We start from the raw sequence: 27,631 nt of genomic DNA, 5'->3' as shown, positions 1-27,631 counted from the left end.
GAGGAGAAGAGATGCTCAGCAACAGGTGCAGGTGCGGGGAGAGGAGAGGTGGAGAGAGGAGAGGCTCGGCGGCACCTGCTTGAATGCAGAAAAGCAATCTGCCTGACACGGGGAACCCCACGGGCCGGGCAGGACCAGGGCCGACACTCACCTTCAGGGCCAGGGGACCCCGGCTCTGGGCCGGTACATCATACACCTGGTAAGGCAGCATTGGCAACGAGGCCCAAGCAGGTCTGGGGATGGTGAAGAGGGCCTTGGGGAGACAAAGAAGAGCCAAGGGAAGGAGACGTCACTGCAGAGTCCGCAGATCATGTTCCAAGTTACCCTCACACAACAAAGGCAGCCTGACAGTGTGGAGGCCATGTCCCTGCACCCCTGCCTGGCGGCCCTTCGCTCAGACCTCGGACCCAGGACATGGGAGGGGAGGTCCCGTGGTGGCGGCCAGTCTTCCTCACGTGGGGGCCCACAGCTGCCTGCGTCAGCCTCACCTGGGCAGCAGGCTCAAATGCAGATTCCCGGGCCCCATGTCTGTTGTACTGGGGCCTCTGAGTCCTGTGGGGAGCCTGGGAATCTGCAGTTTCAGTGAACCTCCCAGGTGATTCTGAAGTTCTCAAGGGATCCGGGGCTGTGATTCCAATCCGGGGGTGTTACTGTGTTCATCTGATGATGCTGGGGATGCAGCAGTGAGCCGGACAGGAGAGGCTCAAAGGGTGTGAAATGAAGGGACTCAAGGGGGCGGGGAGGGAGCAGGGGCCTGTCACAGGATGTGTTACTGGGGATGAGGGCCGATGGCGCAGCAGGAGGGGACCAGACCAAGGTGGCCCTCAGCCTTGGAGGCTGTGCTTATAACTGGATTCGAGTGAATCCTCCAGAACTCATGAATGTCCACTCTACACCGGGTACCACACTGGCTGCTCCAGGGGCCACAGCTTCCAGACCTGGCCAGGGAACCAACCACCTGGTGAACTTCAAAATGATACGGTTGCCCGGCTCCACGTCAGACCTCTCAAACAAGGACGTCTCCAGGAGGGGCCCGGGAATGGGTGATTTATATAAGGGAGTGCGTGCTGTCTGCCAGGGTCAAGGTCTAATGGGGGAGAAATAAGGTGGGGACACAGCCAGGACGCAGGCTGGAAAGCGAGACAGGGCCTTGAGGAGAGGAAAGGGTCAAGTCCAGAGAGTTGGCGGAGGGAGACTGCATTTCCCACTGGGTCCCCAGGAACCTGTCACTGGAAAGGGCTTTCTGAATTGGATCGCGTGGATGGAGAAGACCTGAATATGTGCAGCCGGGGAGGGCAGTCTAGGTAGAGGAGCAGCTTATGAGGACTAGATCAGAGTCCCTTTGTTCACGAGGGCGACCCGGCGTGGCATGAAGGAAATGCGAGTATCTACTTATTTATTTGCTCGTTTTGGGTGAAAGAAAGTGTACAGCTTGAGGCACTGGTAGGGACCAGTGGGTCCCACCACTGATCAGGCTGGAATGACGGACGCAGATAAAGCAGCCACAAAGCGAACGGGACAGACATTCCTTCCCAGGACACAGTCAGCTGTCGAGTGTCAAAATAACCTCCCTCCAAATAATGACTGCTTCCTCACTCACAGAGAAAACTGGTTCTCTAAAATCCTAGGCTCTCGGGAGCATTGCAGTCTGAAGTTCTATCAGTGAGAAGGAAACATCCCACTCTCATCAGAGAAGCAGGCTCACTTTCGGTCCCCAACACAGAGCTTGTGACACGAGGTATCAGATGCAATATTCCCCATCTCCCTCAGCCTGGAGGGTCCCAAAGAGAGAACAGCCTGCTTTGAAGTCTGGGCTGACGCTGAGCCCTTTACACACTGCCCTGTTGTGCATCGAGCCTATCAAGACAGGCCTTTGTATTCACGTCACCTTTTCCCACCCCCATAACTAATCAAGCTCCCTTATCCTCTGTTTGTGAGACAGCCCACGGTTCCTCTGCTCTGTGAACCCTCTCTCTACAGTGGGGCAATAAAGCTGACTTTGTCCCTCCTGGTCTTAGGCTGATTGGTCTACACTCCATGCTGGGTTAAATCCAAGCTCCTGACACGCCTGCCCTGTCCAATTCCCAGGCCATAGGCCGTCACCTCCACCTCCGGCTTATTCTGTCCCCTGCCACAGAGCTTTTCCAAATGCACTCCCATTGCCTCTTACCCTCTAAGACCCCAAGCCCTTTGGCTTTCTGTAGCTGACTTTGTGGGTAGACCACCCACGGAGGACGAAGGGGCTTTCCTGTGTGTGGAATTTCAGGCGGTGGAAGCTGGTTCAGAAATGCCCAGTGTTTCTTGAACAGAAAGGTTCAAGGTGGCAATCAAGTAAGGAACATGTCTGAGAACCACGATTTCAAAATAGGGAGACAAAAGGAAACTCCAGTTCAGGAACTAGTGGGTCTGAGAATAATTCCACCAGGAAGTGGGACCCTTTTCACTTGAAATATGAAAGATTCCCCTTTCTGAATTCAAACCAACATCAAATATGTTCTTTGTATGGCGATTAAAAAAAAAAAAAAAGTCAGGCCAGCATATTACATTAAGGAAGTTGGAATAAAAAGTAAAACAAAGCTCAAGACAGTGGTTACCCTGGAGGAAGTGACCAGAAGAAAGTGTGAGGGGGCTTCTGGGGTGCTAGTTTTGTTCTGTTTCTTGATCTGGGTACTAGTGACTAAGCTATCCCCCTAGGATCTGTAGGTTACTTCTCAGTAAAAAGCTAATTTCGAAGAATAGATAGCATCAGCCACAGAGTCAGGAAAACGAAGAGCAAGGGCATGCAGAGTCTAAGGGCATGGGCAGCCACGTGTGGGCACAAGGAAGTTTTGGTCGCTGGTATTCATCCCCCTGTGACCCTGGCTGGGCCACCTCACCTCCCTGGAAATTAGTTCCCTCGTTTGTAGCATGACAAGTCATTCTTAAGACCCACCGAGGCCTCTTCCAGCGATAGAGACGTCTGATCCTGACACGTGGATTCCTTGATTAGACAACTCGAGAAGAGTGACATATTTTCACCTTTCTTGGTTTTTAATTTTTGGTCAACCTTAATCTAGTGATCGTCCATGCAGGGCTAAGGGGAGTCTGTGAAATGGGTCACCTGGCCCAGTTCCATGCCTGTGAACTGCCCGTTGGAAAACAGCCCAAAGCTAGTGGCTGGATTTGCCTAGTTCTATCGAGCACTTCTGCCCACCAAGGAGTCAGGGCTAACCCCCAGACTACTCGGATCGGAAGCTTCTGAACTGGGTTTCATCCACTTCTTCTAGCTCCTTCCTTCTTGTGGTAGAAGAAGGAGTGGAATTATTTAGCATCACCAGAAGGCACAGCTTTGAGGAGCACTTAGAAGTGATGTGGCAAGACAGAGAGGTAGAGAGGGGTGTTGGGATGGGCCCACTCTCCCAGCATGGTTGTGGCTGCCCCGGAAGCCAGGTGACCACACTACTGATTTCCAAGCCACAGGCGGCATTTCTTGCTCTCAGAGACCCCCCTCCCCTCCCCCTGCCCCTGCAAGCGCATTGAAGGCGATACAAACAAAAAGTGGGGGAGGAGGGAGAAAAATGTAGATGGAGCAGCCACAGAGGAAACGGAAGCAGGAGAAAAAGGCAGGAAAGTTCCCCAGGTGTCTTACTGGGCCCACTTCAAGAGCCCCTGGTTTCTGAATTCCCCATCGTGGTTGTGGTTTCTGTCCACGGCCGCAGCCTTACAAGGCGGTGGGTGGGGGGCTCCCATCACAGACACGCTTCACGTCAAGGGCACATCTCCCAGCCAATGCCCTGACCCTTCGCCGAGTTAGGTGTAGAGAGTAAACGCATCGTTCTCTTTATTGCGATGCCCGCTAGAAGTTGGGGTCCACGGTCACTTCATTCATTTAACAAACGTTAAAGCGGTAGGAGCCTTCCCTGGGCTCGGGTGCCTGGGACACCCGGTGAACAGAAGACACGGCCCCCGTGTGCCTTTGGGGGAGAGGGGGAAACCCAACTTAACTTCAGCAGAGACTACTTGCTCGTGGAGGAAGCCCCACCAAGGCCCTGCTCTGAGTCAGCTGCTCAGACAGCAGCTGAGCGTGCCAGGCCTCCCGGCGGGCTGCCGCAGAAGGCGTGACCAGCTTCCTTGTGGGGTTCACAGGCGGGGGGGGCGGGGGAGCAGCCTTCCTGGACGCAGACCTTACCAGGACCCCTGCCCAGAGCTGGGGCCAGGTGGGATGTGTCCTTTGAGCTGAAAGCAAAGTGTGCAGGAAACACCCACAGTGACAGAAGACCATGCAAATCTGTTCTGCGTGCTTAACACCTCATCAAGGCCCAGGCCTGGGGACAGCAATACATTACTTTTCTCCTTTCTTCTTTAAATTCCTTTCCATATTAAAAAAAAAAAAAAAGTTTTCATTCTACATCTACCTAGTGCTTCATTTCCTCTGTTTGTTTTTTTTTTTTAAATTGCTATTTTTGAAAATTGCAGATGTCATACATACTTATAGAACACACAAATCAACTTCCTGATCTCTCTGCTCATTGACTGGGCACCCACCCCAGGCCAGGCACAGTGGCAGGTACAGGGAATGTAAGAGTGACCAACTCCACTTCCTAAGGGGACCTCTGTAGGTGTTTGTTCTTTCAGTGGTGAGCACGCACACATATATACACACAGATCATTTGGGTTTTTTGGTTTTGTTTTGTTTTGTTTAGTTTTTGTTTGGTTGGTTTTGTTTAAATGGTTATTTTTTCTCCCTTATATGTGCCTCCTAGAACGACTTCATTTTTTTTTTGACAAGTGCCTAGTATGTTGTAGGGATAACAAACATTTATGCAACCAATCCCCCCGTTAACAAACATTTAGGCATCTTAGATTTTTCCCTATAACAAAAAATGCTATTATGGCCATGGCCTCCTCACCCAGATATATGTTTGCCTCCTTGGGTATTTCTGTAGCAATTCTGGAAGTAAAGTTTCTTGGCTGAAGGGAATATAGATGTTAAATCTGTTGGGTAATGTCTTGCCTTTGAACCAATCACTAGAAGTCCTAGTGTCCAAAAAGGCCATGGTGGAAGTCCTTAATACTTTCATGAACAGCTCCACTAAGCTTTCAATTTCCTGCCAAGTGGGGATGTCTTGGAGAACAGGGGGCAGGGGGTGGGGTGGGGAATCACTACAGTGCCGAGAATATTAGTGAGAACTGAACTGGGGGCCAAATACGAGCTCCCATCATCAGCCAATCAAAGGGGTCCAGGTTCCCACTTTGCACATTGATCCTCCCAATGGACACCAAGAACTCAAGGGCAAGGTCAGCCCCTGGGAGTTACATATCCCTCGACCCTTCTGTTTTATTTGGAAACATGCATACCTGTTTCGGAAAGCTTAGAGTCTTTTCACAGACGATTCTGGCGTGGGCAGGTGGGTCAGGGAATTCGTAGACTTGTGCGGTGGTGGGTGGAGGCCCCTCTACCCAGCCCTTCATGTGCTCATATACGGGGCCTGGAGTTGGGGGCTTGAGCAGGGTGGGTACCTGGTAGGTCTCCTCGGAGTTGGCGAGAGCTTCCTCCAGGCCTCTCAGGAAAGGGGGACAGGGCCTGTCAGCGGGGGCCTCAGGGAGGATTTGGAGGCGGTTGGCAGGGGCCAGACCTTGCCTTCCGTGGAGCAAACACTTCCACCAGCCCTCGCTTTCTGGCACGTTTTGTTCCAGAATGGTCAAGATGTCTCCTCTGCAGAAAGCCAGCTCGTAGGAGCAGTCTGGGTGGTTGTCATAAAGTGCTCTGGCCAAGAGTGTCTGGGGATGGGAGGAGAAAGAATTCATTGTTATTACTGTTGCCAACAACCACTCCACCAAGCCCCTGGCTTAGAAACACATTCTTTTTTTTTTTTTTTTTTAAGATTTTATTTATTTATTTGACAGAGAGAGACACAGCGAGAGAGGGAACACAAGCAGGGGGAGTGGGAGAGGGAGAAGCAGGCTTTCCGCTGAGCAGGGAGCCCGATGTGGGGCTCGATCCCAGGACCCTGGGATCATGACCTGAGCCGAAGGCAGACGCTTAACGACTGAGCCACCCAGGCGCCCCTTAGAAACACATTCTTATGTTTCCTTGACCCCACAGGCTTTTGTCCCTACTCTTTGCCTGATTTATTCCGACCCATCCTTGGGGTCTCTGGTGGAATGTCATCTCCTCAGGGCAGTCTAACCTGTCGAGTCTCCTTTTTTTTTTTTTTTTAAAAGATTTTATTTATTTATTTGACAGAGACACAGTGAGAGAGGGAACACAAGCAGGGAGAGTGGGAGAAGGAGAAGCAGGCTTCCCGCCGAGCAGGGAGCCCGATGCGGGACTCGATCCCAGGACCCTGGGACCATGACCTGAGCAGAAGGCAGATGCTTAACGACTGAGCCACCCAGGCGCCCTAACCTGTCGAGTCTCCTGACTGTGCTCTCAGGGCACGGTTTTCATTTGTGATGACCATGAGCTTCTCGGGGGAGTGCGGCAGAGCACATAGTCGGATTGAAATCCCAGCTCTGCGACTTCTTAGCTGTGGGCCTTGGAGCAAATTAGCTACTCTCTCTGGGCCTCAGTTTCCTCGTCTGTCAAATGGGACTAATGATAACATCTTCCTCAGGGGGCAAGAATGAAAAGTGTTGTTAGGTACATAAAGCTCACTGAACAGGGCCTGGCAGTTAGTAGGTGCTCAGTAAAGGTCGGCTGTTACTATCCTAATGATCATAGTGCTCTTTGTCTCGTTGTTGCTATTTTTCTCCTGAATTGGATTCTAAGTTCTGTGGCTGCTGGGACCATATCTCACTTATTTGCTGCTCTGTCCCCAGCATCAAGAACAGATTCAGGTGCATGAGAGATGCTCAGTCAATGTTCATTAGCGGGTAGTGATGAAATAGAGACACAAGAGTTAGTGACTAGTCTGTGGTCACACAGCCAGGATCAAAACCCAGTCAGGGGCCCCTGGGTGGCTCAGTCGGTCAAGCATCTGCCTTCAGCTCAGGTCATGATCTTGGGGTCCTGGGATTGAGCCCTGTGTCGGGTTCGGTGCTCAGCAGGGAGTCTGCTTGTCCCTCTCCCTCTACCGCTCCCCCTGCCCATGCTCATTCTCTCTCAAATAAATAAGTAAATTCTTAAAAAAGAAAAAAAAACCCAACCCAGTCAGTCTCCCTAATTCTCAGATTCATGCTCTTTCTGTAAGGCACATGGTCCTCAAAGGAAAATCACCCTGTCTCAGGGGCAGCAATGGGTAAACCTCCTTCTTATATGGATTTTTGCTGTAATTAAATGAAAGCAGTTTGTTTCTGTGGGTTTTAACATGATCACCTGTTATTATATCAATGCACACTTGTCACAGAAAAATTAGGAAATACAGAAAAGAAAAAAGAGGTGTAAATTATCCACAATCCCACCACTTAGAGGTAACTTTTCAGACTATTTTGGTATTTATCCCTCTGGTTGCTTTTTTCTTCCTTCGACTAAATTTAGTTAGTTATACCTCTTATACTCATAAAACAAAGCAAAAATGATGAGCCATCCCATTACATTTGTTAAGAAGTGTTGGTTTTATTTACTTTTTTGCATAAAGTTTTTCTGTTACAAAAATGGAATCGGATGTCTAACTGCTGAAAAATATTTTAAACACACAGTAAGGTCTCTATGTATTTAGAGAAACACTGTTGCCTGTCTATGTGAGAAGCATAAGTAAAGTCAGATCCTCCATGCAGAAACTGACAATCCCACGTAAAATCTACTGCAGTTGAGGTCCTAGGAGATCATGAATAAGTTTTGCACATGGAACTTTCTTCTTGCTACAAAAGCAAGGACAGAGAGAGTACAAAACAATGATAATCAAATAGAAGAAAACAGAAATGCCTGCCACAGAGAACCACTGTCACTCCTTTGGTTCGTGACCTCTCAGATCTTGTGCATATTCGTTCATATACATACCGAGAGTCAGTTGTATTTTAAAAACCTCATGGGATCATATGCTACATATGGCTTTATAATCTGCTTTTTTTCTACTTAATAATAGATTGCGAACATTTTTCCGTGTCCATGAACAGCTTTCTTCATTCAGTATCTTTTTAAATAGTGGTGCCATTTTCCACTGTGAGGATGAACCATGCTTGTCCTTCCTGATTCTGGGACATTTTAGCTAATTCCAGTTTTTAGCTATTACAAACAGTGCTAAGATGATCCATCTTCATCGCTAAATATTTGCAACTCTCCCTATTTATTTCCAGAGAGAAATGTCCAGGTGGGTGAAATCCTTAGGGCTCCTCCTTCCCTCATTGCCCTTGGGCATGGTTGACTCATGTACACTTTCGTCCATTGTGAATGAGACTGTCCATTTCCTCCCAGCCCATGACCCTCAGCATGAGCTCTCGGTTGGATGGTACATTTGTTTTAAAATCTTTGTCTTGGAAACTTGAGAGGTTTTTTAACTCATTCTTGGAAATTAACTCATTTTTAAAAAGAAAGAACATGGTCCTGAAGCATTAGAGGTGTGTGTGTTGTGAAGGACATTCCTGCCTGTGGGCATCTCCTCTCCCATCCCGGGTGAACCAGAAACTCTCCCCTGGGAGGGAGGCACAAATCTCACTGGTTGGAGGTGGAGTGAGTGTATGGGGTTACACTGAAAAGCAGAGAGCCCAGTTAGGGCTAATAAACACCAATTTCCTTCTGGGTGTGAGGAACTCCACGACGTGTCCCCTTGGCCACCTACGTATTCCTTCATAAGGGCAGCCGACCTTGGCTGAATGTTTATGAGCTACGGCACTGTTCCCCGTGCTTGAGTTTGGGGATACCAACTTCGATCATGTGATGATCCACTCTGTGAAATTCCGAGGCTCCCCCGTAGCCCCTGCTCCCCCCAAACCTTCAGGGCCCTGAGAGATTGCACTCCCGCCTACATCTCTAGGCTCGTGGTATCACTTCCTCATCAGCCCCATAGGAGCGCTACCCTTTGTGGGGGCTTGAGTCCTTCCCACAGGCTGTTCCCTCTTTCCGAGAGTCAGCAGTTGTGTGCCTAGTTAGACCCACTCTTCTTTCCAGACTCCTCTTAGATGTCCCTTCTTTGCAAAAAGATTCCTTGACACCCAGACTCCTTCAGACTACACTAGTCCTCCCCATTTTTTTTGCCCAATGCTTTTCCATGTCAGGACTGATGACACTCACATATAATTCATTAAGTAGGTGATGATCGTCTATTTGGTATCTATGTCCGGGCTAGAGCACTGGCTCCGGAAGAGGACACCTTCCTTGCTCTAACTGCATCCCCAGCTTCCAGCACACAGCAGGTGCTCATTGGTTGCTTTTAGAGTTAATGGGTGGAGAAGGCTGAGTAATGTAATACCCTTGTGTTCAAGTCTTTGGGAGATAAAGGGACACTCAGTACCGACATGAGAGCCCCTGTGTCTTTCTAGAGTAGGGTAAAAAGGAGGTTCTCTGAGACTCTCTGCCCATCCCATTAGGTGGCCTTTGGTGAGAATGACCACCAAGATGTCCCAAAGATGGGCCTCAAGACCAGGCTAGTCTGCACACTCAGTGACTGTCCCGTGAATGTAGTGTGAGTGTGTTTCCAGCCTGCGGAATCTAGCAGAGATGAAGCATTTAGAGAGAAGAGAGTTTTAGAATCTTATAAAGAGTACCAATTAAAGGCCAGGATTTAGTGAAGTTCCATGTTACTTTGTAGATTTTTTTCTAGTTAATAATAATCTCTGTATAGTAAGAAAAGAACCTGAAAGGTTATGGTTTATTACCTTATCAGACTTGAACCAGACTTATAACTAAGCCCTGCAATCCTCTCTTAATAATCCTTTATTAAATTGCCTACAATTACCTAGATTCCTAAATGCTCTTTGACCCAGTTTGAACATCTTACTGGTTCTCTCATTAATGAATCCGTTTAATAAAGTCTTTGACATGAGCTCATTGTATGTTCTCCTGAGATTCATGAGTTTACTTTCCTGAACATTACACTTCAACTGTCCACACTGGCGAGAAAACAGAAACACAGTCTGCAACCAATCACCACAACTTCACGAAATACACTTGACACATCCATAAAAGAAAAAGCTGATCATCTGAGACGTGCCTGCATTTGTCTAGAAATAAGATCACGTGTACATACAGAGAGCAGTTGCTGCAGCGTGGTAGCTGCTCGGAAACGTCCAGATTGGCACCAGCTTCGTCGGTGGATTTGCCTGTTGCGAGAGGCGGGGACTGTTTCCTAGAGAACAGTGGGCTCGTACGATCACCCACTCCAGCGGGCACCCACAGCTGTCCAAGATGGTCAGTCTTACTACTCTGCTTCCAGCCTGCAGTCTGCAGTGCAACCCCGCCTACCTTACCGGCTGTAAACTCCCGGCAAAGGCAAATCCCATGTATGGCGCTATCACTTAATTCCCTTTGTTCTAATGGGCAGGGATGTCTCAGGACACCTCATGCAATCAGTCAATGTCTCGGAGTTTTAATAACAAAGCCCATCAAAGTTTCTGTTCCAGAAGAAGAATGTAACACAAGTGAGGGATCTGGAGGCCCCTTCACCTAGAAGACACAGGACCATGTTGATGGGGCCCTATTTTGTGTTGGGAGCGATGCAGTCGTTGTATCACTTAACTCTCAGAAGCCTCAGAGGTGGGTTTTCTAATCCTTGTTTTACAGAGGAAGAGACTGAGGGTCAGAGAGGTCAAATGACTTGTCTAAGGTCACTTGGACTCAAACTGCTCTTCTCACATCCATTATTGCACCATTCATTCCCCTTACAACCCATTCTCCAGACATTTATACACATACATATTTATATCCTTAAATCAGATCGTGTTGGTTTCTCATTTAAAGACCTCCAATGGGTGCCTGGGTGGCTCAGTTGGTTAAGCGACTGCCTTCGGCTCAGGTAATGATCCTGGAGTCCCTGGATCGAGTCCCGCATCGGGCTCCCTGCTCAGCGGGAAGTCTGCTTCTCCCTCTGACCCTCCCCCCCTCATGTGCTCTCTCTCTCTCATTCTCTCTGTCTCAAATAAATAAATAAAATCTTTAAAAAAATTAAAAAAAAAATAAAGACTTCCAATGGCTTCGAAATCCACTTAGAACAAAACCTGCGTTCCCTGTCTGGTCGCCCTCCTGGCCCACCACTCTGCCTGTTAATTTTCCTTCAGTCACATTGTTTTCTCCCTTTTCCCAGAGCCACTAAGCTTGCTTCCACATCTGGACCTTTGCCCTTGCTACTTCTCCTGCCCAGAACACTCTTCCGCCAGATCTTTGCATGACTGGCTCCTCTTTCAGATCTCAGCTCAAAGGTCACCTCCTGCAGAGGCTGTCCCTGCACGAAAAGTCACCTCTTGCCGAGGTGTCCCTCACCACCCACGTAAGGCTGGTCTCCTCCTTTGCGTCCACACAGGACCGAGACGCTGAGCCTTTAGGCGTGCTGAGGAGAGAATCGAGTCAGGGCGAGCCAGACTTTTTCGGGGCGACGGGTGGTGTGGGGAGGAGAAGCGGTGGCAGCAAACACTCACCGCGCCCCTATGTCCCTGGCACGGGGCTAAGCTCTTTATAGATAACACTTGGAAGCAACCACCAGCCCACCCCAAGAGAGCCTAACAGCGATTGCAGGACTCTCTGAGGCCACTCACAGGGGTTTGTTTTGTTTTTTTTTGTTTTTGATAGGGAGTTAATTTGGAAACATCTGTGTAGATATTTAAGAGATGAAGGAAGACATATGTTTATATTTTTGTCCCCTGTGGGCACACTGGCAGTTAGATTCTGTGAGCAGTAAAAGAAATATCCCTAACTAATTTCCAAAAAGGGCATCTCCCTCAAATGCCCACCTTCATACAACAGCTGGAAGAGGGGAAAGGAAAATGGAATAAGCATTTGGAAGAAAGAAACAAAGACAAAGGGTAAGATTCTCTCTCTGGAGAGACCTTCACACAACCGCCAGATGCACTGTGTTCGCCTATGTTGAATCAGCAATGAGCTATGGGATTAATTAGCTACAATTGGAGAAATCTGGGATGTTGTTCATTCGTTCGTTCATTCATTCATTCATTCACTAAGATTGTATTGAGCGTCTACTATATACCCGGTGCCCTGCTGAGATACAGCAGTGAACAACACAGTTCCTGATCTCGTGCCAATCTACGTTCCAGTGGAGGAGACAAACTCCAATCAGATTTTCACAGAAAGCAATATAGGATTTCTACCTCTCTTCCGGACAATGAAGGAAAACACAGGAAGTTATGAGGAATATGGGTGTAGTGAGAACGGAGCCGTGGGAATTGCGCTCTGGGGGTGAGTAGGAGTTAGTCAGCTCAAGAGTGGGGGAGAGATCCTCCAGGCAGAGGAAGAGAAATGTTTGAGGGCTGGTGGGGGGGTGATGGAGGGAGAGAGCGCGTGTGTGAGAAGTGGGTGGTGAGCTGGAGGAACTGAAAGATGACCAGGCTGGGTGGAGAGAAGTAAACAAAGGATCCGGAGCTTGATTCCGTATTGGTTGCTGTTTATATCTGGTTGCTGGGTGAGAGGGATCGGAGGGAGCAACTGTGAGGCCAAAGAGGCTCGTCAAAGCCAATCGCCCAGGCCAGGTGGGAGATGCCTGCTCCGCTGAGATGAGGTACAGGTTGGATTTAGGACAGCCCGAGGGAGGAGGTGGTGGAGGATCGCATGCGACCTTTAAGGCGAGTCTTGAAAGAAAGGGCAGGATTGTAATTACCAGAGAGGGGAGGACGGACGCAGTACGGACCAGGGAGAGTAATCGCTTCTCAGGCTTTCTGTCTCCAGCAGTGGCATAGAGAGCCAGTCCCCGCAGCTACCGCTCTCAGCAGAACCAGGTGGAACGAGCCCGTGGAGGAGTCACCCTCGGAAGCGTCACTTCTGGGCTTCTTCATTCATCACCCTCTAGACCAGGAGGGTGCGCACAGCTCCTTGGGAACTCCGCAAGAGCCCCGCCTGCCTTTCGGCTTTACTTTCCATTTTTCTTTTCTTTACTTCCCTTGAAAGAGCAGAGCGGCAGGAAATCAGAGCATTCGAGTGGGACAGCGACCCTGGAAGCCGTCTTCTGGGTTCGCCTCATTTGAGAGCTTTATGTGCCTGAGACCAGGAAGGTTACTCGACCTGCCTAGGGTCACACAGCGGCAGGCAGCAGCGTGGGGATTCAAGCTCGAGTCTGTCTGATTCCACAGCCTGCTTTGCCAGCTCGATGCACGGCTTCTCCAAATCCAGGTCAACCTCCTGCTCTGATCTGCTAAAGTCTAAAAGCATGTACTTTTAGAAGAAGCTGCTTTAAAGACATCCATAGACAGGAGCAGCGAACTCACATGATTATGGGAGCTGGGCAGAAAGTATACGGAGGCAGGCCGGGTGGAAGACATTTGGGAGTGCTGGAGACTGTGGCACCCTCACACAGATTTTAAAATACAACTTCTTGGGCCAAGTGAAGTGCTCTGCTGTTGAGTCCTGCCCATGGCTGGGGTCTTCGAGGCCCCATGCCGCTCTCCTTTGCAAACCCAAAGTTAATGGGCAGGAGGCTGGAGCATCTCGACTCAGTGCAGGGCTCCTGAGTGAACAGGTGATCGATTGGCTTTGGAGCGCCCCCTCCCACCCCGCCCCGTTACGTTATGTTATGGCCAAGACTTAGTGCTAGCTGATCACAACTTGAGACTCTCTCTACACTTTCCTGCTTGCTTCTCTCCTCCCCTCACGGCTGACACAAGCACTATCCCTCACCCCCTGTACTCAAATTAAAGTTAGTAACCAGGGGGATAGGAGAGACCCCGAGATGATTTTCCTTCTAAGTAGCCAGAATATCACCATTTCCTTGGGAACGTAAATCATACCACAAGGTCTCCAGCTCACGGCAGGAAATAGTAAATAAGTAAGTGCCCCCAAACAAGAAATAAGAGACTCTACATGTGGCAAGAACCTTGAGCGGCAAGTGATGATTGGACCCCCGCTCTTACACCGTCATAGAACCTCATCACTGACAAAATGGGCATCTGTCTTCTACTAAACTCCTTCTTTGAAAAATGTCCTTGTTTAGCATTTTAGCTTCTTTCTCATAGATTCCATGACTTGTTTTCAAGAATTCTTAGTTTTAGGAGAAGGTGGCAGAATTGTTCATACTTCCCCTTTGAGGATCATGAGAGAATAGTAACACATAAACCACAATTCTTTTTTAAAGCATACACCGTAAATATTTCAAAGCCTTTGATGTATGGCAAGTATGAATCTCTGAAGTTCGTAAAAGCTTCCCCTGGTTGTAGGAGCTTTGACTTTGAGATCAGTGAAAGCTTCTCTTATAGATCTTTATGGGGCAGCTGAACCCAGACTCAGAACATCAGGAGTAGACACAGAGCGGAGAAAGCCCTTTGATCGTCATTAAGGACAACAGTCTCCCCTCGAATGCACTGGAAGAATTCACTGGAAGTATCTCATGCTGTGTAAATACACAGATAGGCTTGGAAAGATCAAAGCAGAGAGAATGGTGCTATCAGTTGGCTTGCTCATGTTTATTTTCCATCATTTTTAAAAACACATTATGTTAAAGAAAAGTTTCCAAGAGCAGAAGCAAAATCCCCACACCACCTCCATTTTCTCATCCACATTCTCCAAAAAGGGAAGAAAGACAGAGGAAGAAGGACAACCCTGAGGAAGAGACAAAGTATCTATCTACATGACACTCGTTTTGTGAGAGGTTTTGATGGGTAACAACATTCTGTGAGGTAAGATGACAGGGTAGACGTGTTTTTAAGGAGTCCTGGCAAAGATAGTCTGGAAAGAATTCTCAGTTTGCAAACCCCACATAACAATGCAGCTTTCTTCTTACACATGCTGTGTGTCCCCTACTACTAACTTCCTGTAATTAATCAAAGAGAAAGAAATTCCCTTCGGTCTTTTGGCTGCATATTGAGTCAGGCATCACGTTACTTTTGTTGTTTGCTATTTAGCCAATGCCTCGTGGATGAGGATAGCTCAGTCTTTCAATTTCTGTGCCAGGCACTGCAATAATTCGCCTGGATTATCTCTCTTGGTATTCACAATCCCAGGAAGCCGATACTGTGAGTCATATTCTGTTTGAGAGGTGAGAAAATTAAGGCACAGAGAGGGTGATTAAGTAGCTTAAGGCTGCTCACAGAGCAAGGCACAGAACCAAGAACGCAACACAGGCAGTTTTGACCCCAGAGTCTGCCCTTTCAGCCCACAAATCACAGTGCTTGGCACAGACTCTGCTGCAAGACGGCATGTGCGTCTTGATAGACGAGCCAATGACAAAGTGTGCTTCCGAGAGAGGGATGGTAAACTGATAAATACATTTTTTTTAAAGATTTTATTTATTTATTTGACAGAGACAGAGACAGCGAGAGCAGGAACACAAGCAGGGAGAGTGGGAGAGGGAGAAGCAGGCTTCCCGCAGAACAGGGAGCCCGATGTGGGGCTCGATCCCAGGACCCTGGGATCACGACCTGAGCCGAAGGCAGACGCTTAAAGACTGAGCCACCCAGGCGCCCAACTGATAAATACATTTTAACTCAGGTGTGTATGTTGCCTAGTCACTTATCAGAATTGGATCCTGCCCTAAGAATTCAGAACACAGCTTACATGTAATTACTGGTAAATAATGATACATTTTTTATAGCAGAATACCATACAGCCATTTAAAAGAACGAGGTAGAATATATATGAGTTGATGTGGAACAATCTCCAAAATATAGTATTAATTTAAAAAAAATCAGGAGGACAAACTGTGTGTATGGTATGTCCCCATTTATGCTGTTGTGAGCATAGCTTCTTTCTGAAAGATGACATAAGTTTTTGGTTGGGGCTTTTCCTCTGGCCAGGGGGACCAGAGTCCCGGAAACTATAGAGATTTTGGGATTAAAGGAAAACACGCTTTCAGTCCATGCTCATTGGTACAGTTAGAATTTTGTAAACCATGAGTATGTGTTTTAGTTTTAAGAAAGGATTCTGTTCTATTGGAAGAAAATGGCTTTATGTTGGTAAACTTGAACAACTGGCGGTCATTAATCACTCCCGTCCATTCTACTCTGATCGGATAGAAGGAACCTTGCCTCCAAGTCAACTTCATCTCGGTTGAAAGCAGTTTTCCCCCACACAAAGTCATACCACCAACAGCGAAAACTGGGACGACCTGTTGTAAGACACCAGAATTGGTGTTGCCTGTCTGTACCACGGGGAAGGGCAGCGAGAAAGACCTGCTGCCCCTTCCTCCCCCCCCACCCACCCTGGGGCTATATTCTGAGGTCTGCAGTTGAGATGGGACCACCACTTCTTCCTTTTCTCCCCACCCCACCACCCCATTTCCTGTGTTCCATGTGTCCCTCCTTCCTTCTTCCCTCCTCTTGAAGAATCTCCCTTGAAAACCATTGTTCAACAAAGAAGCTATTGCCTTAACTTCTGTTTTCCCTCACAGATTTCAATAGCTTTCCAGAGCAACACTGACATTGACAAGTACAATTATTCCGCAAGGTTTAGGGAACTAAGTGTCACGGAAGATAGCAAAATGGTCTATTTCCTAATCAGAACTCGCCCTGGGACTTCCAACTGTATTCGATTACTCGCCTTTCATGTGTCATGCCTAATGTGGTGAGAGAGTTCGCTGGTGGTATCCTGGAGCTTGAGACGGCTCTGCTTCAAGAATCTGCATTTTAGTCTCGGAAATATTTAGGTTTTTTTTTTTTTTTAATGAGGTGACAGCTGAGTAATTTCTTGCATCATCCTACAACATAAAGAAGGGTTGTTTCTCTTGGAGCTGGTTCTTAGAGACTTAGCAAAGTGGGTAAAGGAGAGACGCTGAAGGAAAGCTGCTGTTGTTTGTCAGAGAGGCCGTGGGTATCAGCAAGCTTCGGCTCCAGCAGCCTCTGAAAAAGTGGATGAGCTCTCCAATGAAAGGTTCCAGAATGTGGACAAAGTGACCTGAAGTCATTTAACTGGAAGTGGGACACCGAAATACCCTTTTCCCCCAGTTACCTTTATGTTTAGAGTAACACTTAAGCTTAAAAAGAAAATTAACCGAGGGGCACCTGGGAGCCTCCAGTCGGTTAAGCGTCTGCCTTTGGTTCAGGTCATGATCCCAGGGTCCTGGGCTGGAGTCCTGCATCCAGGGAGCTTGCTTCTCCCTCTGCCCCTCCCCCTGCTTGTGCTCTCTCTCTCTAATGAGTAAATAAATAAACTTAAAAAAAAATTAACCAAGTAGAATATAGCTTTTTAAACAAAGTATAAATTCTCCCTTTTTGGTTTCAAAGCCAAAAATGGGCCATAGAGCAACTTTCAATTACTTCCACTGGTGTGATAGCTATCTGAGGAGCATCATCACCTGCTCCCCTAACTTAGGGAAAAAATTTGAAATAACAAGTAACGGACCCCTTAACATGGCGAATTTAGAGTCCCAAACAGTTTGAATAGTTGCAAGAAATGATGCCAGCAGAGAGAAACTCAGATACTCACATTCACCTTCATCTTGATCCTTTAAAGAAAGTATTTTTAAAGGTGATTATTCCATATCCTGGAAAACACCAACAGAAATCGCTTGGGAAGGGAAGTTCTTCGGTGGCAGTTTGTGTCGGAGGTGTGGGTCTCAAACATTTGTGTGTGAACAGCGTGCTTTTCCTGCAGCAGTTCTCACCAGCAGATCTGGGCTGAGCCCAACAGCCCTGGGCAAGGATGGGGCCGGCCACACCATGCATTCCCTCCATCTGCCCCCTGCTTCCCCCCTACCCCCATCCGTCTGGGTGCCAATAGCCATTGTGGTGGGAATAACCCTGGTGAACTTGGAAGTGAGAAGCTATGTGAGAGAAAAAGAACAACTTAAGTCAAAGAGTGATTCCTTGTCTTCCTAACACCTGTAAAAACGGCCCTGGATGACGGTGTCATCTATGAAAAAGCACAAACGTGAAGTGATTTCTCCACCGTAACATCGACCTCCGATCCCTCCAGCTTTCAATTCTTCCTGATGGTTCAGATGAAAAAGCCCCTCATCACAGGACTTCAGTAGCTGCAGAAGGTCCTGCCCGCTGATGAGACTTTGAGGAAGTGACTGGCCAGAAAAAAATTCCAAAACCGCCCAATGGAAGTGAAGTATTTTCTTCCCTGAGGCCTGAATTCTGTGGTTTTCCAATAGGTTTGGGTCTCAACCAGATCCACTTGTTTGAATCTACTTCCCCTATTCATGGGAACCTTGCTAGAATGTACTTTTAGCGCTTCATTGATTTGACAATTATATATTAAGCACCTACTGTATGTCTGACGACGTGGGCTGGGAGAGGGGCGGGTGGAGCGAGCAGCACCAGGTCCCCTTGATCTAGGATCTCAGGATTGAAATGATGCAACAAGAAACCAGGCCTTCTAGTAATTGATTTTTTAAGATACGGCCCAAGACGGGCCCTGTTATACCAAACTGTGTCCTTCAGTCCGTAGAGCCCTAGAGATCCAGCAGTTCTATTCCTTGCCGTCCCCCCTCCAGCACCTCCACGTTCACTCCTGGCCAGCCTCGTCCTTGGGTTATTGATTAAGATACCTCATTTGGAAAAAAGAGAAGTTGGAAGCAACTTCTGGAAGCTTCCTTTCCTCTCTTCCTTCTTTCTTTCTGTTTTTTGAAGGGAAGAGAAGAGGAAAGGCAGGGGGGATACAAGAAGGTATTCTGTGCAATCGTACCACCTCCGACGAGGAGGACACTTTATCTAAGACTGCTTCTTCAACTCCGTATGTCTATTAATGGCTTCCTGTCATAGCTATGTGCCCTCGGTACTTTTTTTTACTTAAAGTAAAATGTTAAATGAAGCCAATTAAAAACAACTCTCCCTAAGCAACGTTACTTATAAAATTACGTTTGATGAGCTAGTTTTAATTTTTTCTAATGCACATGACAATACATAACTGACATTAGAAAAATGTTCTATTCATGCCCCGCATCTAAGATCGTCTTGGATGCCAGCAGTCAAGGTCCCTGCAGGGTGTGATTTTTTCCATCTGGTTGATCAGGAAGAATTCAAAGCTGGCCCAAGCCATTTAACAGATCACAGAAAAATAAGGGAGGGTTCATGCCTGTTCACCAAATTCTCCATCCCCCAGGGTAATTTCTAAGGGTGTTAGGAAAGCAATGAGCCACCCTGTGATTTAAGCTCTTGGTCTCCCCCTCTGTGGGTGCGAATTTATTCCAGTTCCTGGGCTTATTCATTTTGTTGTTAATAATGGGCTACAGATAGACCCATTGCAAGTCTTACTTGGGAGACCACAAGGAAGGTTAGGGACGGGTGTGTGTCACTGACCATGTTGATCTCACGATGCTCATTGATCGCCTCGCTTTGGGCAACATCATGTAGGAAAGAAGCAACTTGAAGTACTCGCTGTCTATAACCGACTCTGGTGCCCTTTCAACCTTGGGGCAAGTTTACACTCTGAACCCGAAGCCAACATCCCACAAAGCCCTTTTTTACTTTCTGTTAACCAAAGGGCAAACATCTCCAAGGGAGAAAGACCCTACTGCGTTCTCATCTCACTTCTTCTGTTTTCTTCTCCCCAGATGACAGACTACCAGTAACAGATGCGTAGCAAAAGCTGCTTTTGATTCTATGGAGAAGCAACACTTTAAAGAAAAAGAACAATAGTGTACATCCAGTAACTTCAAAGCTCCCGGAGACATTCTTTCTGGAGTGGCGGGCCACACGGGGAGCCAAGACGTGCCCGTGGATAACTTTTCAGTGGTTTCCGTGTTTTCCTGAGAGGGGTTTGCAGAGACGGCAAAGCCTTGATGCAGGACCCTGAGATGCTGTCCCAGGCATAGGACACACTGCCTTCTTGACATTACCTCTGTTCCCATGGTGTGGACACAAGCATCCTCTTCCATTCCAATCCACAAGTGGCTTATGAGCAATACAGCTGGACACGGTTCCTAAAATATTTATTTCCCCTTTTTGCAAGTCATGTTGGAGTATCCAAATATCACTTCTCCCTGCCTCCCACCTCTGTCCTTTGAAGTTATTCCCCTCCAGGCACTTGTCATTTCCTCCCTTAGTCATCCTAGTTCCAAAATGACCATGTTCTGTTTCTAGAGCTGCTTCCCCACTCAGTGATCATGCAGGCCACTTTTCTTTGAATAGTCTGGTAACTCTGGGGGTCGTGAGGCTGTTTTGTGTAGCTTTTTTTTTTTTTTATAGTGAGCTCTGTAGCAAAATGAAACAGGAGTGACCATATAATGTGATGGACTTTTTATGAACTAAAACGACAGTTTATTATATTGAGGAAGGGGCCGAGACACTTTTGTCCTTGGTGGCATTTAGAACAGTGAGTGGCACAGGGCAGGCCCTCGATAGTTATTGAATGAATTAAAGGTATATTGTCTGGAAATAAGGTTGGTAGAAAACAAACATCGGTTTCACAAAAAAGGGGGGTGTATATTGAACATGCAGTTCAATAAAACCTATTTACACCTTTATTTACTATTCTTTCTGTTCACATCTGCTCATGGTTTCAAATGTCAAAAGTTTTTTTCAAAAGGCAGGGCAAGCGATTTTTTTTTTTGTCTGTGTCCATTGAGAACAGCATGGCAGTCCCCAAAATGGAAAGAGAGGCCACGCGCCCTTGTCTCCTGACTCATCCCCCTGCTTCTGCTCTTCTTGGCCAACAGTCCATTTGTTGCATAGTAGCCTGAGTGATGTCTTAGAAACATAAATCAGACCATGTCATCTCCTGCTTTAAATAGGCCAGTGGCTTCCTTTGCAGTTAGAATGCACCTCAAAGTTCTTATAGGACCCACAAGGTCCTATGTGAACAGGACCCTACTTCTCCCTCCAATCTCATTTCTGCCCACTCTCTCTCCTTGTCCCTCTGCCCCAACAACGCTGGCCTTTTTCACTGATCCTCCACCATGCTGAATTCCTTCCCCCTGCAGGGCCTTTGCCTTTGCTGTCTCCTCTGCCGCGAATGTTTCTGCCATCATTCAGGTCTCCAGAAAGGCCACTTTCTGTCCATCACCTCTATCAGATCATCTTGTTTTATTTTCTTTATGGTAGTTATCACCAGCTGAAACCATTGTGTCCAGGTACTCATCTACTGACATTCTGACCTCACTAGAACATCAGCTCTGTGTTGATCATCCAAACCCCAGGACCCAATAACTACATGCTGGGTAGATGGCTCAACGATGGACAGTGAATTGTGTTCTCAAGCTGGCTGTTGGACCTGGGCTGTTTTGCCTTGTGAGACAGGTGAAGGTATGGAGCTGCTGGACAAGGTCACTGGGAGGCTGCAGGTCCTTGTGACCTTGACTTCAGCTGCAAAGGCTCAGATCTAAGGCAATACCTGACCATGGGAGCAGGAAGAGGGCCAGTTCTCAAGAGTTGAGGCTGAGTGGGTCAGGCTGGGGCCAGAGAGGGGTTAGGGAGCTTAGATTCCCAGGTGTCTGACAACTAGGAAGTCCTGTCTCTGACCTTGGGGCAGGGCAGGGCTATGTCGCAAGGGTTCCATCTGCACTCTCTGTGACCTCCCACTGATTCACACACACTCAAAGCGTTTATTGGGCACCAACTATGGGCAGGCACTGCAGTAGGCACTGGAGATGCAACACCGAATAAGAAAGCCCAGCTCTGTCCCTTGTGGAGCTCACGCTCCAGAGGGGAAGACAGATGATGAACAAAGGGAGAAACAATTGGGAAAGATGACTTCAGATGTTGATAAAGGAAGAGGAGGCGGAAGATGAGAATGACCAGGGAGGGTGTGGCTGGGGAGGTGACTTGGATGGGGCAGTCCAGAAAGGGGTCGAGCAAGCAAGTGAGAGAGTGTGGAAGATGCTTGTGGGGAGGCCCCAGGGATCCAGCCCCCAAATGGAACATCCCAAGGCAGGGGAAGGGGAGGCAGTGAGGTGGGGGGGCACCTGGTGGGATGGGGTCAGGCTGGCCTTGTGGCCATATTAAGTTCTCTGCACACATTCCCTCTTGCCATTCCTCAACAAAGACTGAGTTAAAATGTCTTGCTTCCCACCCCAGAGGTCCTAAAGGCACAAGGAGAGCCTGCAATTGCTCCCCACCCACAAACGACGTCCCCAGTGCTCTTAACCAGAAGCACTGAAGCAAGCTCCATCTGGGCAAGCGGCAGACGCATCGCCATTGGGTCTGTCTAGACCAGCCCTGGGAATGTTGGCGATTTTAATTCTACGTCTTTACTGCGACCCTCCTGGAGGGGCTCGAGGACGACTCCACCCAGAATTGGAATGGAAGAGGGCTAAAGGATATTTGCTCTTTCCTTGAGGCCGGATCCGAAATGTTAAGGACATCTAAGAACATTTAAATGTGTGTAAAACATAAATATTATTTTTGATCAGTTCTCTGGACATCTACCCTTTAGTAACAGGGAAAAGACACTTGTTTGAAAACTCCTTTCAGAAAACCAAGTGAGCATACGGCCGTATTGACAGAAGAGAGAAAGTACTGGTTGTAGAGAAAATACTGTGAGAAAGTAGGTTTAAAATAGAATCAAGTTTCAGAAATTCTCAGAAAGTGAAGGAAAACAAATACCATGCTTCTTTGACTCTGTAATTCTCCTTCAATTCTAGCGAGACAAAGATGTCTGTGCCCAAAGATGCCAATTTCAGTATCACCTCTCATGATGTGCACTCATGGGCACACACGTGTGGGCACACATGCACACTCAGAAGTGAATACAGTTCATAACACATGGGACTCCATCACTAAAGTACACGCAGACTCTATTTTCATAAATCAGGCACTTTTAAACTACCCAAAATCCCAAACAAAGGTTTACATATAATAAAATCACTTATTCACCCTGTCTTCTAGACCCAACTTTCCAGCATTTCTCGAACGGAGTTGAACATAGAGTCAGCCAGCTACCGTCCAGTAAGCCAACAAATGACGTGTTAGACAGACCACTTGGCCACACATGACGAGCTTCTACCTCTTGCATGTGTACCACTCCCAGTGTTTCCTATCACTAACGTCATCCTATTTATCTTTCAGTTTCTCTTGGTTTTATACAAGATTTAGGGAAAACCTAATGAAAGTCAGCTATACAAAGGCTGCTGGGCACAGAGGTAAAGACTCTACTTATACGGAACCGTTGGGTGACCATCAGCAGCAGCAGGGGACGGCGTGATGCGCAGTCACTGGTCACCACCCACTGTCCGCAGGCCACCTTCAGGGTATGAGAGGTGTTCCGGGGTGCCCCCGATGGACATGAGCTTGCTTCAAAGCCAAATGCACCAAAACTGAGAACCACTTACATGGTATGGCCCCTGACTGCATTGTGTCGCCATCTAATAAAAACCAATTAATTAGCAATAATCAAGGAGATGAACTGTGCTGAAATAAATGGAACTCTAATATGTATTGTTAATTGTAAAAGGTGAGAAGCTCAACCGTTGTTCAGTTAGTGCTCCTGTTTGTAGAAAGCCTTTTATTTATTTTTATTTATTTTTTTAGATTTTATTTATTTATTTGACAGAGAGAGACACAGCGAGAGAGGGAACACAGCAGGGGGAGTGGGAGAGGGAGAAGCAGGCTTCCCGTGGAGCAGGGAGCCCGATACGGGGCTCGATCCCAGGACCCTGGGATCGTGACCTGAGCCGAAGGCAGAGGCTTAATGACTGAGCCACCCAGGCGCCCCTTGTAGAAAGCCTTTTAAAAAGTATATTATATCATATGTGCATTGACAGTTTGTAGGGGACCCAACAAACCCTGAGCTGAGGTTGCCTCTGGGCTAGGAGTTGAAGATGTGAGTTCTTGCCCTCGTACTGCTGTGATGTAGACTGAGTATTAGAAGGATGTTATTAATTCAACGTTAAATTTCCTTGCCTGGGATCGTATTGGAGTTGTGTAGAAGAATGTCCTTGCTTTTAGGAGACACATGTTGAGGTGAAGCATCATTTAGGGGTGAAATGTCATTATGCCTACAATTTGTTTTCAAATGGTTTAACAACAGTAACAACAAAGTGTGCGCACACGTGTGTCTAAATATACACAAGTAGATGCAGACAAATGTGACAAAGTGCCAGAAATCAGTGAATCTAGGTAAAGGATATGCAGGGATTTACTGAATTACTTCCCCCCCCCCCCAGTTTTCCAATGGTTTAAATTTTTTTCAAAGAAAATAGTTGGGTATAAAATTCTAGGGTAGCTTAGATATTTACACGCAATCCATATAAGAGAGGCTGTCATAGGTTACTCGGTTACATAAATTCCACGGTGACATCCATTGTTATTATTTTAATACTAAGTAACATATATGTAATTCATATAAACAAGCTTTCCCTTTAGTAACTGTTTCATTTTTTTCCCCGTTCTACTTCACATTTTAAAAAGGCAGAGCGAGAAAATCCTTGAGCTTCATTTTCCTTGTGTCCCAGCTGTTTTTCCTTTAAAGCAGCCATTACAACTTTCTAAATAGTGACTTTTTTTTTTTAAAAAGATTTTATTTATTTATTTGACAGAAAGAGGCACAGCGAGAGAGGGAACACAAGCAGGGGGAGTGAGAGAGGGAGAAGCAGGCTTCCCGCCAAGCAGGGAGCCCGATGCGGGGCTCGATCCCAGGACCCTGGGATCATGACCTGAGCCGAAGGCAGACGCTTAACGACTGAGCCACCCAGGCGCCCCAGTGACTCTTTTTTTGATTCATGCCACAGACTTGAGCCCCACTCACATGTACCAGTATAAAAGTTCCCGGGAAATGGTGTGCGGAATGCCCCCTGTGGACTCAGCCCACGGGAGGCTGAAGCCAGATCTAGACTCTGCTCTTGGGAAGGAACACAGAATCAACCAGGTCACCTGGGAGTGACACTAAGTGTCTGCAGGGTCCAGAGAGAAGAGAGGTCAAGGTGGGCTGAGGCCGAGCCTCACATCTTGCTCGAGAAGTTTGTTAGAAAGCAAGTGGACCCAAAGGGATGGATGGGTTGTGTCGTGAACCCCAGAAACTGGCTTCTGCTAGGAAGTCATTTGCATCCATCTCTGAATCAAACTGGCAGTAGCTTTAGAACACATTATCTTTTCCACACTAAACTTACATTAAACTTCTCCATCTCAAGCTCACGTTACTAGTATTTACGACTCCACTAGAAACTTGGAACGAAAATCGGTCACTGTCTTTAACCATAACGGGTTGTTTTGCCCCCGCCCATCCAAATAGCCCCCGTCACTCACCTTGGGCGCACCATCCATGATGCCTGCCCCCTTCATCTTGGTGTGGAACAGCTCCCGTGAGCTCTCCAGCTGATATCTCCGGCTTCAGAGGAGGATTATGCAATGTCACCGCATGCCTCTGGCCGGTTCTCAGAAACTGAATTCTATGGAGTTATCTGACAACACAGGAAATTGTCAAAACGATTCTCCCAGCAGGCAAACTTTCTGGAAAGCACAATAAGAGGAAAATGAAGGCGCTGATGGAGAGGGGACAGAAATCCAGGCCACACTCACTCCTCGATGCTTGGCATCTCACTTGGTCTATAAGTAGAGATTGTCACACATTTGCTATGTGAAACCACAAAAGAAGAAAAAAAACAAAAACGCTCTTCCGCCTTATAGGGTGAAGTTCCTACTTTGAAAGCTCAGGGTATGAACGCTCCACATTCTCGTCCCCATAAACACTGTGAACAGCTTCCACCAAGCTCATTCTTCTGATTAGAGGCCGCTAGGCCAAATTGGTGATCGTGGTCAGTGTCTCTTCCTTCCTGCTTCCTAAACTTGCCCCTCAAACAGCCAGGAGAAAACAAGTCAAGGGGAATGCCCTAAAGGACCTAGTCCCGACCCATCTCTCCTCTGATACACACTGCTCCTCGCTCTGACCCCATGCTCACCTCCTTGTCTTGGCTCACAAAACTTCATGATGAGCATTTTCCGAGCGCTGACTCTGTACCAGGGCTGCTGAGCACTTTTCAGTACAGTTTAAATTATCTTTTTTTTTTTTTTTTTTTTTTCGAGAGAGAATGAGAGACAGAGAGCATGAGAGGGAGGAGGGTCAGAGGGAGAAGCAGACTCCCCGCTGAGCAGGGAGCCCGATGCGGGACTCAATCCAGGGACTCCAGGATCATGACCTGAGCCGAAGGCAGTCGCTTAACCAACTGAGCCACCCAGGTGCCCTAAATTATCTCTTTTTTTTTTTTTTAAAGATTTTATCTATTTATTTGACAGGGAGAGACACAGCGAGAGAGGGAACACAAGCAGGGGGAATGGGAGAGGGAGAAGCAGGCTCCCCGCCGAGCAGGGAGCCTGATGCGGGACTCGATCCTTGGACTCCGGGATCATGACCTGAGCCGAAGGCAGTTGCCCAACCAACTGAGCCACCCAGGCGCCCCTTGAAATGCATTTTTTTTTTTTAAGATTTTATTTATTTGCGAGAGAGACAATGAGAGACAGAGAGCACGAGAGGGAAGAGGGTCAGAGGGAGAAGCAGACTCCCCGCCGAGCAGGGAGCCCGATGCGGGACTCGATCCCGGGACTCCAGGATCATGACCTGAGCCGAAGGCAGTCGCTTAACCGACTGAGCCACCCAGGCGCCCTAAATTATCTCTTAAATCTCACCCACCCATCGTCTGAACTTGAAACCAGAGCACTGGCTCACTGCAGTTCAGCATTACTTGCTAAGTCTTTTTACTTTCCCTAAATTCGGACTAAACATTCAGAGAGAACGTACAGGGAAGAAGACTCCTTGTTAGGCACATTCCCAGTTTTATTTCATTTAAATGAACTGGTACCCATTCTTCCGAGCCTGGCTCAGGTTGCATTTCCAACAGGTGGTCTCTCCCTATTGCTACCTTCCTGCCATTACAGCGCTCACTGTCTGGTCTGCTGGCTATCCGTCGCAAGTCTGAGCGACGGATAGGACCAGGAAGGACTTACTGGTGGGAATAGCTGACTGATTTCTGGCTGAGACAATTCATATTTTCAATTGTTATCATCGTCGGAAGTTAACTTCCGGGGCCGAGTAATTGACGTGTCGCAGATGGGAGCAGATAACCGGGAGGGAACAATGACCCCACAGAATGAGAACACAAGCTGACTTAGCAGCAAGTTCCAAGTGGAGATCCACAGAGAGGACGATAGAGATGGGAGAATGGGGAGTAATGCAGGGAAGGCTTCATGAGGAAGGCAAGATATGAGAAGCAGGGGCCGATCAGTATAGAAGCAGAGCTTGTTTCTAGCTGCAACACCATGAATATGCAAAAAAAGAGATGGAATTAGCAAGTTCCATTTAAGGTAACCAAGCAGATTCAGATGGAAGAGCAATGAGTCCTAAAGGCTGAGGTTATGAATGACAGCCTGGACTAGCAGAAGGATTTTACCCTATTAGTTTTTACAGATAGGACAAATCATTCAAGCGGTACTCCTGCAAGGCGTAGAGATAGAAATACTTGTAAGGCAAAGCCCTCTACAAAATGGCAGGTGATTTCCATGTCGTTGAATGTGAATCTGGACATTGTTCGGGGGTGTGCCTCTTCGCTCCTGCTTTCTTCTGGCCCTAACCTGCACCTCTGTGTTCGTGGGCGTGGGTCATCCCGCATCTCAGATGAGGAAGATGCAGGCACGACTGAGCTAAGCCTGAGGTTCACATTTCCAGGGTGGGATCGATTAACCTCAATGTGATGCTTCCATGTGTATTTAGATGTCATTATGTCATGATTTTGTTTTAAAAAGTCCTTAT

General features: G+C 47.5%; 1 protein-coding gene across 1 annotated transcript in view; it reads right to left on the bottom strand.

Annotated features, from left to right (window-relative positions):
• CASS4 (Cas scaffold protein family member 4) overlaps window positions 1-25,458 on the bottom strand; it is a 33,212-nt gene extending 7,754 nt beyond the window's left edge. Inside the window, exons 1-3 of the mRNA XM_035025432.1 lie at window positions 25,135-25,458; window positions 5,338-5,760; window positions 152-253 (exon numbers count right to left, since the gene is read on the bottom strand). Coding sequence (XP_034881323.1) covers window positions 152-253; window positions 5,338-5,760; window positions 25,135-25,170 — 561 coding nt within the window. The 5' untranslated portion in view covers window positions 25,171-25,458. The remainder of the gene's footprint in view (window positions 1-151; window positions 254-5,337; window positions 5,761-25,134) is intronic.
• Window positions 25,459-27,631: the final 2,173 nt, after the last annotated feature.

The sequence above is a fragment of the Mirounga leonina genome, unplaced genomic scaffold (assembly GCF_011800145.1).
Source record: "Mirounga leonina isolate KUSES-001 unplaced genomic scaffold, KU_Mleo_1.0 Mir_195, whole genome shotgun sequence".
NCBI lineage: Eukaryota > Metazoa > Chordata > Mammalia > Carnivora > Phocidae > Mirounga > Mirounga leonina.
This window is presented reverse-complemented; position numbering and strand designations above follow the sequence as displayed.